The 18,475-nt window shown below is 35.6% G+C and overlaps 1 protein-coding gene across 1 annotated transcript in view; it reads left to right on the top strand.

Moving 5' to 3' along the window:
- Positions 1 to 18,475, top strand: part of LOC135194928 (nephrin-like) — a gene marked incomplete in the record, with an annotated part of 312,621 nt that overhangs the window by 158,132 nt on the left and 136,014 nt on the right. Inside the window, 1 exon segment of the mRNA XM_064221132.1 lies at positions 12,700 to 12,854. Coding sequence (XP_064077202.1) covers positions 12,700 to 12,854 — 155 coding nt within the window.

The raw sequence follows: 18,475 nt of genomic DNA, 5'->3' as shown, positions 1-18,475 counted from the left end.
GCAATGTATTTTTCTTCTCTCTCTCTCTCTCTCTCTCTCTCTTCTCATCTCTCTCTCTCTCTCTCTCTCTCTCTCTCTCAGAGCATCAAAGCTCTGTTGACAACTGCGCTGAATTTTTATTCATACACCGGGAAATTGATAAGGTTAATTGAAATATTAAGAAAAATTAAGTAATTTATTGTAATTGAAAACTGTCCTATCATCCAGGTGCTGATGCGGCAGCTAATACACAAAGTTGATCATCGGTGGAAGCTTGGGGGAGCCGCAGTAATTCAGCCACTTCCAAAATACCTTAAATATTACCAAATGCCTAATTAATCACTACACAATTATCGTATGCATATATCTAAATTTAATTATGAGCATGTGCAGCACTTATAACACTTGGAAAGTTGCATACCTTGGAAAATCTAAATATATATATATACCAACAGTCCAAACTGACGTCCACGTAGTACATAATGCATTATATCCCTGGAAGGGTACGAAACCTCGTATTACAAATAGCAAGGTATGGAAACAGATGGTTAAATGAAAATACTAAAAAGTAAGTGATGGTAATTGGAAGGCATTTTAATATGGGAAAGCATTATCCCTCCAAATGATTTCGGGGATTGACAAACAAAACTCCCCCTGAGTTTTACAGACCACGAATCATCCTGGGACGAAGGCGAAGTACGTGTAGAGTGAGAGACTGCGATGAAGGAATGCTTCTTCCTGGCTGGGTTTAAACGGCGATTACATGTCGAAAGGAATAGTCGTCGTCACTTCAAAGATATTGCTGTATATCCTTATATAGTCAATAGAGCTCAGAGTATCTGAGTTACGAGACCCTTCGTGATTGAAATCTCCTTCGTAACTGACTTAAGTTTCCGTCAACCTCAGGAAGCAAAGCAAATCATTAGTGGTTGGTTAGGACAGAACCAGAAACGGCCGCTGAAGGCAGTGAGCTGTTAACAACAAGGGGTAGTTAAATATTTGAAAACTACGTTAACTGTCTTCCAGTGACCATGCTAATTAAACAAAAAAAAATACAAATTCCATATGGAATTTTAGTACACTGCAGGGGAACGAATCCAAAAACATGTGTTTTTGGATATTGCCAAATACATAAGAATATATATACAATACATACAAAAATTAAATTGATCAAAGTTTATAAATTCAACATTTCAGAAGTTTTTCTCCGGCTTTCCATAGCAGCCTTTCTTTTAGGCCTCTCAGAAGCTGGTGGTGATTTGTCTAAGTTTTGCAAATCACTGGACTTCGAGTCTTCATCATCTAAGGAAAGATAAGGTATTAGTTTATTAACGTGGAGTTTACACATTTGTCTGGTACGGCCTTTAAATACTACAGCATGTGTAGTCTCTCCAAGATCATTCGTAAAAGTTTCCTTTATCCGACCTAAAGGATAATTGTTAATCTTAGTATTATCTTCCTTGATCAAAACAATGTCACCTACTTTTAAAGGATGATGAGTCACCGGGCGATATCTACCCTTCCTATCAACTGCTTGGCTTAAAAGTGTTTGCATAAACTCATGATGGTAAATATCTATAAGTTTACTCCTAATCCTAGACAGTGGTTCAAATTTATTAGTAGCTCCACAAGGGACAAATTCTTCATCTTTGGGTAAAGGTTGTAAATCTGGAATGACATTGAGTGAGGAAAGCTCATACCCCCTAATTAACATTTCGGGTGTTATTGGTTCAGTAACGTCTTCTGCTGCACTATCCCTAAGAGCCTCTTTAAAAGATATTGGTCGTCGATTTACCAAGTGGATAACATGACATACAGTAAACTCAAAATCAAAGTAGGAGAGAATATTGTTCTTGATGGACCCATAGAGAAGTCTCTTTGTTAACTTGACACAAATCTCGACAAGGGAGCCCAACTGACTACATCCTTTAAAATATTGTTGAAAAGTTAATGGTTTAACACCACGCTCCTCAAATTACAACTGTGTGTGGGGGTCATTCAAAATGAAGATATACATTAGCTCCTGCAACTATTTGTGACCCTAGTCACTAATGCATAACTGTGGAATGCCAAACTCGAAGCAATGAAGAGAAATGCCCTAAGAAAATCTGGCAAACTGAGTGTTTCTACAAAATTTTTAAATTAATTGCAACGAGACAAGTACAAGTAAAACATAATAGCCATACCTTATCCCTTTTCCTTCTCCAGTTTAACTGTAAAAGGCCCTATATAATCTACGAAAATATTGCCGAAAGGCACAGCTGGTGGGTCTTCCCTGAATTCTTGTAACAATTCTGATTTTAAATTGACAGGGCGTGCATTAAATCTCTTGCAGTGAACACATTGCCTCAGAATCTTTTTAACCACCTGAAAAATTTCTAGGAATAAAATAATGTCTTCTTAATTCAGAAGAACAGCATGCATCCAGAATGAGCTAATTTGTGATGAATATCCAATATAATTAACTTCGTTAAATGACTGTCTCTTGATAATAGAATAGGAAAAAAAATTTTTTTCTTAAATTTGCTCTTCACTCTCAAAATGCCATTGTTACCAACAAACAAGTTAAACTGAGAAACTATACCTGGTATATCCTTTGCTGCAGAAAAACCTTTAGAAAAATGCTCCAAAACATCAGCAAAGTGATTTTGTTGATCGGTCAAAATCAAATGTACAAGAGCTAAAGCAAAAAAAATATTATCTTCTTGTACATCAACATGTCTTCTCACTTTAGCTTTCCATTTGTGTATGCATATTATGCACCGACGGTACAGCAAAACAAGTCTTCGGAAGTCAGAAAAATCAGAAATGTTCACCAAGTAATTTCTCTTAACTAAAGGAACATCAGAAAGATTCATGTAATTTCCAGAAAGATAACCCGCTTGAGGAATATGAACTGCATGGCTTGCGCCCTAATATTACTCAGGTCCGGGCCTGAAAGGAAACAAGACTTCATTTAACAATTTTATATGATGTGCACCTGGTTACCATGTCAGCAGGATTCTCCTTGCCATTAATCAACCAAAATGAACAGGATATGTTTCACACAGTTTTTGTATACTGTAAATTCTGTTCAATACAAAAGTAGAACATTGGTTCATTTTCTTAAGTTGAAGCGAAGAACTTATTAACCACTGCAGGGCACAAGAAGAATCTGAAAATAGACAAATCTTTGTCACCTTTATAGGTTTTATACAATTGGGACCATCAAGATCCAAATAAAGACCAACAGATTGTTCGACTCTAGATTAATGGCGTGGATCTCTAAGATGGAATGGATTTACCTTTCAATTGGGTATTAACCAACCGATTTTTAGCATTAATAAAGGTAAGTTTGCCAGATCAACATTCAATAAATAAATTACACACCCATATATGTCACAACTGGCATCAGTAAAAACAAATTATATGATACTCACTATCCCTTCGACCCACAAAACGAGTTACTTTAAGAGGGCGATGAATTACACTGTCTACAGATATTCCTCCAGTCTTTAAGCTGTTGACTATTAAGAGGCTGGTCCCAGTTCAAACCCTTTTGACATTGCAAGTTATGCATATAAAGCCTACATCGGTTAAATAAAGGCAAGTTGAAACCAAATATATCGAACTGAGTGGCAATTGACCTAAGAATTAATCTTTTGGTATTAGCTTCTAGGTCAAGGGAAATTGGCCTAGTGAAAAGCTCATCCGAAAGTCTATTCCATTCAAGCCCAAACAATTTGTTGACTTCCGGGGTAAGAACTTCTGACCGATCTATGTCAGACTGCAGATCAATGTCATTAGTCACCAGTTGCTGAATTTCAAATTTAAAAGGTTTGAATATGCCGCTAACTGCTCGTAGGCCCACCTCAAGTCATCAGAGTTGTTCATTGTGACAGCACCATTATCCATATATATTAAAGCATATATAAGTTTCTTGAGTTCATCGATTCTTGAATCATTACTGGAAGTCAAGATTAACATGTAATACAATGAAGCCATCAAAGAAATGGGCTACACCGAAGTCCAAAATGAAAGCCTGACATTTTTATAAGCAACTGGGGTGTAATCACATGTGGTGACATTCCGAAACCAAAAAAATATAGCCTAGACTGATCAATTTCACTTAAAGCCAACATATTAAAAGCTTTCTTCAAATCAAAAATCAAAATTTTTTCATCAAACCTAATATTAAGAAATGCAGAGGAGAGCTTTTGATTTAAGTTAGGCCCAGCATACATGCATTGATTATGTGACAGTGACAGTCTCTTAGAGGATTCTTGCAAATTAGAAAGAAATACTATGCGACACTTAGTAGGTTTCCCTTTTCTGGGCTTAAAGACTGGCAGTAGAGGTAAGAAGGAGTAGTTAGGATATTCAGCCTTAAATACCTCCAAGTCCAAAATAGACTCAATAATACCCGCCTTCAATTGCTCCTTTATGCAGTTATCTACCAACTGCAATGAACCTTTCTTACGAAGTAATTTTTTCAAATTTGATTGAAGAACAGCCTTGGAAAGAGACTCGTTTCTCGAAAGGAGGTGCGATACCTTCCCATTCCATAACAGGGGAACAACTATGCGTCCATCACCTTTCGTGTGCAAATTTCTGAAAGTGTAGTCCACGAGAGAATCATCGAGCCGATTAGATTCATCACTGTAACTTTCTGATCATAGTTCAAATAAAATTGGCTCTCCATATTCAAAATTTGATCAGTTGCTTCTTGCAGTTTCCTATCAATAATAGTCCCTCTATCTGAAAGCACAGTAAAAGAACAATTTGTTGTAATGTCACCGAGTTCGTAAAATTCTTCATTCACTGATACACTAGTGGCTAGAAAATAAGAATGGCTAGGGAAAGTGTAATATGTACCGTGTTCAGTATTAGAATTTTCTCCCCTCAATGGTTTCGAGGCCAAACTTTCATTACCTTTTAGTGAATTAAGATTAATTAGGAACCTATCAACATTCCCCATAAGCATTATTCCTAAAGAAGTCTCAATATACACAGACGAATTAAGGACTCCTATCACTATGTCTCTTCCCAAAAGACAATGTGAAAAATCTACTCCTAACAAAAGCTGAACATCATCAATGCTCTGAGAATTGGTTGATAAAAGCTTGTCAGCAAATACAAAATTTTTACTCTGCATTATACTAACTACTTGGCCAAGACCAGGTAAACTCAATTGCAAGTTTATAGAGGGTACAACTAGAGCGAGAAATTAGCCAAAGGTTTCATTCCCCAGTTTTAATAGGAACTTCAACAAGACTAGTAGAATATTCCTTTTGACCATTAAACCCTTTCACAGTCAGTTTTACTTTAGTAGCTAAAGACCTGAAATTGTAAAAGGAAGCTAACTTGCTAGATATAAAAGTGTTTTGTGATCCTGAATCTTTAAGACCCCTGTAAAAGGCCTTAGTACAAAAATTACAAGCTTTGGTCGGAACTGTCTTAGTTTTAACAGCCATTGTATTAGTCTTTTCCTGGAATGGCTTTGAATGAGCTAAAACTTTATCCCTGACCGATAATTTGCCTTTCGCCTGACCCTGTTCATACCTTTCACATGCTGTAAAGAAATTATCAACTGATTTGCTTAAGTGATTGGATGAGTCACATTAGTGATATGAACCATATGAGACTTGAATCTATCATTGAGTGCAGACCAAACGAAATATCTAACAACCTCATCAACATCAATATTTAAATATTTTAAATTTTCGACTATAGTCCTAAGTTCTGATAAGAAAACAAAGGGGTCGTCTCCTTCTTTGAGATGTAGACAGGTCAATTTCTTAATTACAGCCGACTTTCGTAATTCACTCGAGGCAAAAGCCTGAATCATTAAGTCTTTGGCATCTTTGTAACTTTCTTTGTCGGTCTCCATGAACCAAGTAAACATTTAGCCCTACCCTCTACTTGTTGCTTCAAAAGTAAGAGCAAGTCCCTGTCTGGATAGTTAAAACTTTGGGTCGTGGTTTCAAATTCTCGAATGAATTTCAAAAAATCTTCACCTTCCTTACTTTGGAATTTTGGTAGAGGTGCAGTGGGTTGCCTCAAAAGGCTCCTAGCAATATCAGTAGTAGATGAAAGTGGAGGGCTTCCAGCATTGACACTAACATCCAACAAAGGCACAATACCTGAAATTTTATCATAGTACGACTGACATGCAGAGAGCTCAGACTCCAAATCCTCGTCTCTAAATTCTCCTGAAAATTTTAGATTCTGTATTTTAGAAATCAAGTCCACTTAATCTCTTCCTATACTCCAAGAGAACACCCCGCTCAGATACTTTTGCCATGTTATCTAATGAAAGGTACTGTGAAGAACGGTTGGCACATACTGTAACCTTCTTCCTAATAATCTTACGCTGACCAATTAGCACTACCAATTCAGCCATTTTGAAGACAAATAAGCATACAAACACCAATATAAGTATAATTACTGCAATACACAGCGAAAATGTCAAAAAATGGTAAACGATACTTAGTACATATATGCAACAAAGTTATTACTAAGCAAAAACTTTCACAGCAACGCGAAAATTAGGGACACTCAAATACTACTTATTATTTAGCAAAGGGATAAACATCAAACTACGAATCGAAAATTAGTTGTTTTACACTGAACTCTTAAATAAATCACCAAGTGATAAACATTAGCTACGAATTCGCAAAAATGACACTGAACTTTAAAGAAACCCGCAATAAGAGGGATATAAAATATTGTAAGTGAAAAAACCCCCCAGGAAGAAACCTCCAATTCACCGCAATTCACGTCCTATGTCACGCACGTAACCTATAATGCCTAGTCCTGTCACGGTCGCCATGCGCTGAATTTTTATTCATACACCGGGAAATTGATAAGGTTAATTGAAATATTAAGAAAAATTAAGTAATTTATTGTAATTGAAAACTGTCCTATCATCCAGGTGCTGATGCGGCAGCTAATACACAAAGTTGATCATCGTGAAGCTTGGGGGAGCCGCAGTAATTCAGCCACTTCCAAAATACCTTAAATATTACCAAATGCCTAATTAATCACTACACAATAATCGTATGCATATATCTAAATTTAATTATGAGCATGTGCAGCACTTATAACACTTGGAAAGTTGCATACCTTGGAAAATCTAAATATATATATATACCAACAGTCCAAACTGACGTCCACGTAGTACATAATGCATTATATCCCTGGAAGGGTACGAAACCTCGTATTACAAATATGCAAGGTATGAAACAGATGGTTAAATGAAAATACTAAAAAGTAAGTGATGGTAATTGGAAGGCATTTTAATATGGGAAAGCATTATCCCTCCAAATGATTTCGGATTGACAAACATCATCCTGGGACGAAGGCGAAGTACGTGTAGAGTGAGAGACTGCGATGAAGGAATGCTTCTTCCTGGCTGGGTTTAAACGGCGATTACATGTCGAAAGGAATAGTCGTCGTCACTTCAAAGATATTGCTGTATATCCTTATATAGTCAATAGAGCTCAGAGTATCTGAGTTACGAGACCCTTCGTGATTGAAATCTCCTTCGTAACTGACTTAAGTTTCCGTCAACCTCAGGAAAGAAAGCAAATCAGTTAGTGGTTGGTTAGGACAGAACCAGAACGGCCGCTGGAAGGCAGTGAGCTGTTAACAAACCAAGGGGTAGTTAAATATTTGAAAACTACGTTAACTGTCTTCCAGTGACCATGCTAATTAAACAAAAAAAAAATACAAATTCCATATGGAATTTTAGTACAACAAGTAAACAAATGCTGAGGTTAAAATGTAAAATCATCGTGGTATATTATACACGCTAACATTTCTCTCGGCCTGACTCTGCAAAACTCAAAATGACCTGCTAAAAAAGAACTTCATTTTAACAATAACGATTCAGTTTATTGTTTTCTGACATATTTACTAAAGATATTGAAAAGATTTTACGGTTCTGTCGAATATTGGACGAATTTTTTTGTCATAACTCCATATTCTTTGGAAGCTTGAATTACAAGTCAGTGGCTACTTTTGTGGACTTGTTCCCTATGAATAGGATTCATCTTCTGAATAATATAATAATAATAATAATAATAATAATAATAATAAAAGAGGCAACAAAATCAACCATCTGATGTTCATGGAGGCGACATCAAGCTGTATGGTAAGAGCATCAAGGAAATAGATACCCTAATCCAGACTGTAAGGATTGTATCTAGGGACATCAGAATGGAGTTTGGAATAGAAAAATGCGCCTTAGTCAACATACAAAAAGGCAAAGTAACGAGAACTGAAGGGATAAACAAGCTACCAGATGGGAAGCAACAATCAAACACAAGATGAGACAGGATACAAATACCTGGGAATAATGGAAGGAGGAGATATAAAACACCAAGAGATGAAGGACAACGATCAGGAAAGAATATATGCAGAGACTCAAGGCGATACTCAAGTCAAACTCAACGCCGGAAATATGATAAAAGCCATAAACACATGGGCAGTGCCAGTAATCAGATACAGCGCAGAATAGTGGAATGGACGAAGGCAGAACTCCGCAGCATAGATCAGAAAACCAGGAAACAAATGACAATACACAAAGCACTACACCCAAGAGCAAATACGGACAGACTATACATAACACGAAAGGAAGGAGGGAGAGGACTACTAAGTATAGAGGACTGCGTCAACATTGAAAACAGAGCACTGGGGCAATATCTGAAAACCAGTGAAGACGAGTGGCTAAAGAGTGCATGGGAAGAAGGACTAATAAAAGTAGACGAAGACCCAGAAATATACAGAGACAGGAGAAAGGCAGCAAAGAACAGAGGACTGGCACAACAAACCAATGCACGGACAATACATGAGACAGACTAAAGAACTAGCCAGCGATGACAATTGGCATGGCTACAGAGGGGAGAGCTAAAGAAGGAAACTGAAGGAATGATAACAGCGGCACAAGATCAGGCCCTAAGAACCAGATATGTTCAAAGTACGATAGACGGAAATAACATCTCTCCCATATGTAGGAAGTGCAATACGAAAAATGAAAACCATAAACCACATAGCAAGTGAATGCCCGGCACTTGCACAGAACCAGTATAAAAAGAGGCATGATTCAGTGGCAAAAGCCCTCCACTCGAGCCTGTGCAAGAAACATCAGCTACCTTGCAGTAATAAGTTGTACGAGCACCAACCTGAGGGAGTGATAGAAAACGATCAGGCAAAGATCCTCTGGGGACTATGGTATCAGAACGGATAGGGTGATACGTGCAAATAGACCAGACGTGACGTTGATTGACAAAGTCAAGAAGAAAGTATCACTCATTGATGTCGCAATACCATGGGACAACCAGAGTTGAAGAGAAAGAGGGAAAAAAGGGAAAAATGGATAAGTATCAAGATCTGAAAATAGAAATAAGAAGGATATGGGATATGCCAGTGGAAATCGTACCCATAATCTAGGAGCACTAGGCACGATCCCAAGATCCCTGAAAAGGAATCTAGAAAAACTAGAGGCTGAAGTAGCTCCAGGTCTCATGCAGAAGAGTGATCCTAGAAACGGCACACATAGTAAGAAAAGTGATGGACTCCTAAGGAGGCAGGATGCAACCCTGGAACCCCACACTATAAATACCACCCAGTCGAATTGGAGGACTGTGATAGAGCAAAAAAAAAAAAAAAAAAAAAAAAAAATATAATAATAATAATAATAATCCTTCTGTTATTTATTTCAAATGAACACTGCGTTATTTGGAAGCTTGAATTTCAAATCAATGGCTCTTGTGGTTGCCTTGTTGTATAGATTAGGGCTCATCTTATGAATAACAATAATAATAGTGATAATAATACCTTCTATTATTGTTTTTCAAATGTACACTATATTCTTTGGAAGCCTGGAAAAAGCAAAAGTCAGTGGCTCCGTGTGGTGGGCTTCTTCTATATGAATAGGTTTCATCTTCTGATAATAATTATAATATTAATAATAATAATAATAATAATAATAATAATAAGATATATTTAAAAAATTATTGCTGCATCAGCTACGTTTTTTTTTAAATTTTCAATAAACATGTTTGAAAGAGGGTTTACTTCCAGCATACAACAACAACAACAAACAAGAACAACACAACAACAACAATAATAATAATAATAATAATGATAAAGGTTCCATGAAGGATATATAAGTTTTACTGGCAAATTTCGTCCAATTATGCAACATCCAAGTAAACTGACAGGTGAACAATGTCCCCCTCACCAAATGTTATCGAATATAAGAGCAGTTTCAAGTCGAGGGCGAACGGGAATGCGACCGAATATAAATTCGTCGTAATGTATATAACAGTCGGCGGATATGATGATCATAAATCTTCATTTTATTCCTTCATTACCCATTCGGGCAATTTTGAGCGCGCTGCGTCGCTTCTTGTTGTTGTTGTCGTCGTCGATGGATAAATATTGACCCGAGCTCTGTTCAAACACGGTCGTGATGCTGCAGTTTCCCTTCGTCTCGAATCTCAGCGACGACGGATTCAGTGATTACACTCCTGCTGTTTTGGTTTTGGATATGAGTGATAAGTGGTTGTATTTATGTATATATATATATATATATATATATATATATATATATATATATATATGTGTGTATATATATATATATATATATATATATATATATATATATATAGTATAATATATATATATATACATATATGATATATATATATAATATATATATATATATAATATATTATATATATATATATATATATATCTGTGTGTGTGTAAGTATATGGTATGATATGTAATATATATTCATCTACCTGAAGAGGGAGCCAGCAGTCTCTGAAATATAGTATTTCTCTATATTTCGGTGTTTTTATGGGCTCCTTATATTAGATGGAATTCTGTTATAACAGAACATTTTTACCAGTCATATAATTATATATAATATATATATATATATATATATATAGCTAAATCTATATCTATACTAATGTATAATAATTATTTATATTTATATGTACTTTGTACTGCATATATATATATATATATATATATATATATATATATATATATATATATAATATATATATATATTTATATATATATGTATAGAGAGAGAGAGAGTAGAGAGAGAGAGAGAGAGAGAGAGAGAGAGAGAGAGGGCGGGGGGTTGGAGTATTAGTCTCACCGGATTATTATCGGCTTCTCTCCATTTAATTTCCTCTAATTATTCAGGAGTGAAGCTGCGAGCCCCATCCCCTTCTCCTCAATTAGCTGCGATCCTCAATAGTCTATCACCTATCTTATATACATAAAATTCTTCTGGGAAAATCCCTCGCTAATATTTCATCTACCTATTTTGAAAAGCATAATACAATATCGATTAGATATATGTCGTAATTTATGTATTAAGCCCATTTTTTTCTGGCAATTCTATTGGGAAATATACTACTTGCTTGGTGATGATGTAGGAAAAGCTCCTGTGTATTGCTTATGCATCTTGCAAATACGTCGGAAATATTGCTGTCGAATAGAATATTCTAGAGGATTTTTTGTGTAGCAGCGTTGGAATGGAGCGAAATGACGGTAGATAGAAGAGCGTGGATGAATAATAGAATTACACTCACATTCCCTCATTATTGTTCTGATATTAGTAATATGGAGGGTTCTTTTGCCTTTATTCGGCTTGAATTGGGTGGTTTATTGGTATGTTTTTTTTTCTGTTGGGGTAATGTTTGTTTGTATGTTTTTACTCATAAACGCTCCGTGGTTATGACATACTATATATATATATATATATATATATATATATATATATATATATATATATATATATTATGTGTGTGTGTGTATGTAACTTGATGTTAGCAAATGTAAAGCCTTTATATACATATATAGGCTATACATTTGCTAGCATCAAACGATCAATTATAATTATCAAAGCATTTGATTTCCATAGTCAGTCAAACATGTAGTGTTTATAATAACATTCTCACACTTCTAAAATGAGCATATTGTTGGTTTATTGAAATGACTGATCAGGATATTAAATTTTATAGTTAATCATTTCCAATTATATAATTTATATTGACATATATAAGATTAGGGGAAAGTGTGTGAGTGATGATATAGTTATAGAAAATAAATGATCTTTTGAACTACCACTCATCCATATCAAAGTGAGACAAAAAAAAAAAAAAACATTATTAATTTAACAATTTGAAATATGACAACATTTTTTAATGAAGTAGTTATTGACAAGAATATTCCTTTGTATTACCAAAGTCATTAATATCTGCATGAGACAATAAAAAATTAATTATTGAAGCAGATGAAATATAAACTGAATTTATTTTAATGTATTAATTTAATGTAATCCGGGGAAACTATGTCGTCATCCTTGTGGATATGTAAGCATGTGTGACCACATATATAAACGTGTTATTTTATTTAGATCTTGAGTTTTCTCCCCTTAAATGATCTCTTCAAAGGACTTGCCATATTGTTCGAAAGTGATCGGTTGATTTAGCTAAATTTGGTCATAGTACTGTCATGTGCAAATAACCCCATTGAGTCATATTTTATGATATAAAGAAATGTGGTTTCACTTATTTGTCTATTCTGAATTGTAATTATTATTATAATTATACTCTATACGACAGTCTGATAATAATAATAATAATAATAATAATAATAATAATAATAATAATAATAATAATAATAATACTCTTACTTTTCAATCCACAGTGCGGCCAATCGTCACGAGACTAGAAGCACACCCTAAGGGACTCCGCGTGGGGCGGGACTACGAAATCACTTGCACCACTGCAGGGTCCAGGCCTCACCCGAATATCACTTGGACGCTTGGCAACATAGCTTCTGTGACGCCACTCCCTGCTCATGTGAGTCTTCCCACTTGCCTTCAGACTTTGTAGTGTTTTACTCAGTCTTTGTAGCCTTCAGAGTTTGTAGTTATTTTCTGTAGCCTTCAGTCTTTGTAGTTTTTTTTTTTTATGTAGCCTTCAGACTGTGTAGTGTTTTTCTCCTGTAGCTTTCAGACTTTGTAGTTTTTGTACCCTGTAGCCTTCAGATTTTGTAGTTTTTTCCCCTTTTAATCTTCAGACTTTGTAGTTTTTCCCCTTTAGCCTTCAGACCTTGTAGTTTTTTTCCCTTTAGCCTTCAGACTTTGTAGTTTTTTCCCTGTAGCCTTCAGACTTTGTAGTGTTTTCCCCTGTAGCCTTCAGACTTTGTAGTGCTTTTCCCTGTAGCCTTCAGACTTTGTAGTTTTTTACCTTTTAGCCTTCAGACTTTGTAGTTTTTTCCCTTTTAGCCTTCAGACTTTGTTTTGTTTTCCCCTGTGGCCTTCAGACTTTGTAGTGCTTTTCCCTGTAGCCTTCAGAATTTGTAGTTTTTTCCCTTTTAGCCTTCAGATTTTGTAGTTTTTCCCTTTTAGCCTTCAGACTTTGTTTTGTTTTCCCCTGTAGCCTTCAGACTTTGTAGTGCTTTTCACTGTAGCCTTCAGACTTTGTAGTTTTTTCCCCTTTAAGCTTCAGACTTTGTGGTTTTTTCCCTGTAGCCTTCAGACTTTGTAGTTTTTTCCCTGTAGCCTTCAGACTTTGTAGTTTTTTCCTTGTAGCCTTCAGACTTTGTAGTTTTTTTTTTGTTTTTTTTTTTTCCCTGTAGCCTTCAGACTTTGTAGTTTTTTCCCTGTAGCCTTCACGACTTTGTAGTTTTTTTCCCCTTTAACAACCTTCAGACTTTGTAGTTTTTTCCCTGTAGCCTTCAGACTTTGTAGTTTTTTCCTTGTAGCCTTCAGACTTTGTAGTTTTTTCCCTGTAGCCTTCAGACTTTGTAGTTTTTTCCCTGTAGCCTTCAGACTTTGTAGTTTTTCCCCCTTTAACCTTCAGACTTTGTAGTTTTTTCCCTGTAGCCTTCAGACTTTGTAGTTTTTTCCTTGTAGCCTTCAGACTTTGTAGTTTTTTCCCTGTAGCCTTCAGACTTTGTAGTTTTTTCCCTGTAGCCTTCAGACTTTGTAGTTTTTCCCTTTTAGCCTTCAGACTTTGTAGTTTTTCCCTTTTAGCCTTCAGACTTTGTAGTTTTTTTCCCAGTAGCCTACAGACTTTGTATTGTTTTTGAAAGGAGTGCCATTACTTTCCAGTGAATTTTTCTCCTTTTAGTTTTCTGTAAAAGAAAACATAGATGGTTAATCGTCCGTCCGTCCGCACTTTTTCTGTCCGTCCTCAGATCTTAAAAGTCACTAGGCTAGAGGCTGCGAATTAGTATGTTGACCGTCCACCCTCCGGTCATCAAACGTACCAACTTGCAGCCCTCTAGCCTCAGTAGTTTTGATTTTTCTTTAATGCTAAATTGAGCCATGATCGTGCGTTTGTTAGCGCTGTATGTACCAACAACACATGCCACCACCTGGCCGTTACTGTCAGTTTCATACAGCATTATACGCTGTACAGAAAACTCGATTGCGCCGAAGAAACGTCTGCGCATTTTGTACCTTTTTTTTAGAAAATTATTATTTTATAAATTTTTTTTTATTTTTTTTCCATTTAGTGGTTTTCTCTCTTTATCCTTTATTTACACTTGTCCACTTTCATTTTAGTTTTTTCATTTAATTTCTTATTGTTTTCTTGGTCTGGTACATATTATTAGGGTCCTCTCTCTCTCTCTCTCTCTCTCTCTCTCTCTCTCTCTCTCTCTCTCTCTCTCTTTTTACACTTTTATCACTTTTTTCAGCTTTGTTCATTTATATAATATTTATCGTGATTTTCTCTTCTTAGATTCTTCTTTCTATATTATTGTTATGATGTTTTGCTTTGAATATATAATCACTTTCCACTTTGTGGAATTATTATTATTATTATAATAATAATAATAATAATATTAATAATAATAATAATAATAATAATAATAATCCTCTCATTTCGTTCTCGTGCCTCACTGTAGCCCAATGCCGCTTGCATCAATCTCTCATCCATCTAGTATTCGGGGCAGAAACTTTAAACTTGCTCCCTTTAGTTCAGTCTGGGTACTTGGGAGTAAATAACTTCGCAAGGAGGAGTTTGCTACGGTGCCGTTAACATGATTGGATAGCGTTGGATAGCTCTGTGGCGGACTTGTTCGGACGTGGTCTCTCTCTCTCTCTCTCTCTCTCTCTCTCTCTCCTCTCTCTCTCTCACACACAAGTGTAAAGGTATATTTTTGTATTAGACTTTCTCTACATTACATGTGCTCTCTCTCTCTCTCTCTCTCTCTCTCTCTCTCTCTCTCTCTCTCTCTCTCTCTCACACACACACAAGTGTAAAGGTATATTTTTGTATTAGACTTTCTCTACATTACATGTGCTCTCTCTCTCTCTCTCTCTCTCTCTCTCTCTCTCTCTCTCGTGGAAAACTTATTACGATATAATTTAATTATTACTACGAATTTAATCTTAAAAACTCCAGAGTTTATCTCTTCCTTGTAAACTGATTACAGTTTAATTTAATTACCTCTGCGAATTTAATTTCATTATGTTAGACTCTCTCTCTCTCTCTCTCTCTCTCTCTCTCTCTCTCTCTCTCTCTCTCTCAAAGGTATCTGTTTTGTAATTTTCATCATCTTATACATCCGTACTCTCTCTCTCTCTCTCTCTCTCTCTCTCTCTCTCTCTCTCTCTCTCTCTCTCTCTCTCTCTCTCTTTTGTGGGATAGTGTTAGTTTGTTTATTGAATTTTTATGTGTATTTTATTCAGTGTTTTATCAGCACCTTAATATACTATTAAATCAATGCCTACCTAGATGATAACCCTTCATTTCCTCTTGCTTTCTAGAGAGAGAGAGAGAGAGAGAGAGAGAGAGAGAGAGAGAGAGAGAGAAGAATGTATGGACAGATGTAAAAGCAAGCTGGGGTGTTCCTTGATTCTATTTTAGTCTTTTTTGGCATTGCCCAACGTTCACGAATTTCCTTAAAGTCCAGATATTCCAGAGGAATGATGAAGTAATCCGAGCCAGTTATCTTCTTTATGTGTATAAAAAAAGGTATTGATTTCAGTGGAATTTTAATGTTTCTGGAAATATTTAACCAGTTATCTTCACCATCAGGAAAAAAAGAACGTGGTCTCCACATTTTGAAATCCAAATATTTCTCAGCAACGATTATAAAGAAAACATTGAAATCTCCCATCTGTAAAAAATCGGTCTTCATTTCAGTGGAATTTAAATATTTCTGAAAATATTTAACGAATAATCTTCACCATAAGGACAAAAAAGAACGTGGTCCTCATTTCAATTAAAATCCAAATATTTCTCAGCAACGATTATAAGAAAACATTGACCCCCCAACCCCCCACCCGCCCGCCCGCCCGCTCCATAGCCTGTGATAGCAGGTAGTAGTAGCACATTATCACTCCCTCCTAACTTTCGTTAATGAAGACACTTGTGACTTCTCAGGCGACCTGAGGATTAACATAACGCCTCGACCCGACTTTAACTGGATTTCTCTCCCAGGTAACGCGCTCAGGGGAGAGACAGAGGGAGAGTCCCTGGGGTGTTGGGGGTGGGTGGGGATGGTTGGCGTAGGAGTCTGCGATTAAAGCACATACAATTCAGTTGAATTTTCTTGGTGTGGCTGTGGGTCTGAGATCATTCGTTCGTTTGTTGTTGTGTTTTTGAGTCGCTGGTGTTCAAGAAATATAAAAGACCCCTATTTGTTTACGGTTTTCCTCAATACTTGGAAATCTGTCGAAAGTAGCATGGTCAGCAGATGCGGTAATTTATTCATTTATTTTTTCCTGACACTCAATTGTTCATATATATATATATATATATATATATATATATATATATATATATATATAATATATATATATACATATATATGTATATATATTATATATATATATATATATATATATATATAATATATATATATATATATATATATATATATATATATATATACATACGACGGTATACAGGAGCGCAACATAAGAGGTTCAGGAGGTCCATTGATACTAAACATGAGGGCCAAGATTTATTATAAAACGTTTCGCACATCAACTTTGTGCATCTTCAGTCTGTTAAAAGAGAAATGCATATATTAAAACTAAAAATAGGATTCACAATAGTATTCATGTTAAAATGCAATGAAATATAATAGTTAAAAAAAGAGAAGAAGAATCACTGAGGTACCAACCAACTAGAATGGAAGGAAAGAAAGGAATGATTTTTGAGAGAGCCAGGTCCCAAGACGTTGACTATGCCAGATGTAGAGGTGAAGCCGACCCGGTGTTTGTTTATTCAATGGGGAACCAGTCTTTTAATATTAACGATTCCAAGGTAGGTAGGTTTTCCGGGTCTTTAGTATAACCTATTATCGAGAAGTGCTGTTTTGATACATTTATTTTGCATTTGGTGGCATGATTCTTGATACTAGAAAAATTCAGTATTACTAATTCTTTGACCTGCTCTATAAATGAAACCCATATGGCTGCAATATCTCATCTGCAGTAATCTTCGAGTCGATGCCCTGCAACTTACGTGGGATCGACTCGAAGATTACTGCAGATGAGATATTGTAGCCATATGTTTTCAGTTATAGAACAGTCAAAGAATTAGTAATACTGTAATTTTCTAGTATCAAGAATCATGCCACCAAATGCAAAAAAAATCTATCAAAACAGCACTTCTCGATAATAGGTTATACTAAAGACCCGGAAAACCTAACTACCTTGGAATCGTTAATTATTAAAAGACTGGTTCCCACCCTTGAATAACAACACCTCGCTTCACCTCTACATCTGGCATAGTCAACGTCTTGGACCTGGCTCTCTCAAAAACTCATTCCTTTCTTTCCTTCCATTCTAGTCGGTTGGTACCTCAGTGATTCTTCTTCTCTTTTTTTAACTATTTATATTTCATTGCATTTTAACATGGATACTATTGTGAATCCTTATTTTTAGTTTTTAATATATGCATTTCTCTTTTAACAGACTGAAGATGCACAAAGTTGATGTGCGAAACGTTTTTATAATAAATCTTGGCCCTCATGTTTAGTATCATTGGACCTCCTGAACCTCTTATATATATATATATATATATATATATATATATATATATATATATATATATATATATATATATATATATATACGTATATACATATTTGATTTTACATCACGAAAAATTGAAACGTGATGATTATATAAACAGTTAAGCCACGAAGGAAAACTGAAACATAAGTTCTTGAATATTTCACGCATTTTTTTGGATACGCTTGTCACTACAAAGCCTTGAGATCCAAGTGCAAGATATATGAAGAAATGATGGTGTCTGGTAGCGGGAAACGGTCCTGGGTTACCATAATCATAACGACGAGGTCAAGTTTCTGACCTGACCACTGCAACGGGACCTCGTTGGGATTATGGTAACCCGGTTTCGTTTCCTGCTATCGGACATCATAATTTCTTTTATATTTTCTTTGCACTTGGATCTTCAAGCTTTGTAGTCAAACTTAAGAGGGCAATGTGGCT

This window comes from Macrobrachium nipponense, chromosome 15 (assembly GCF_015104395.2).
Source record: "Macrobrachium nipponense isolate FS-2020 chromosome 15, ASM1510439v2, whole genome shotgun sequence".
NCBI classification, from domain to species: Eukaryota; Metazoa; Arthropoda; class Malacostraca; order Decapoda; family Palaemonidae; genus Macrobrachium; species Macrobrachium nipponense.
The sequence above is the reverse complement of the archived record's forward strand: the minus strand, read 5'-3'. Positions and strand labels throughout refer to the sequence as shown.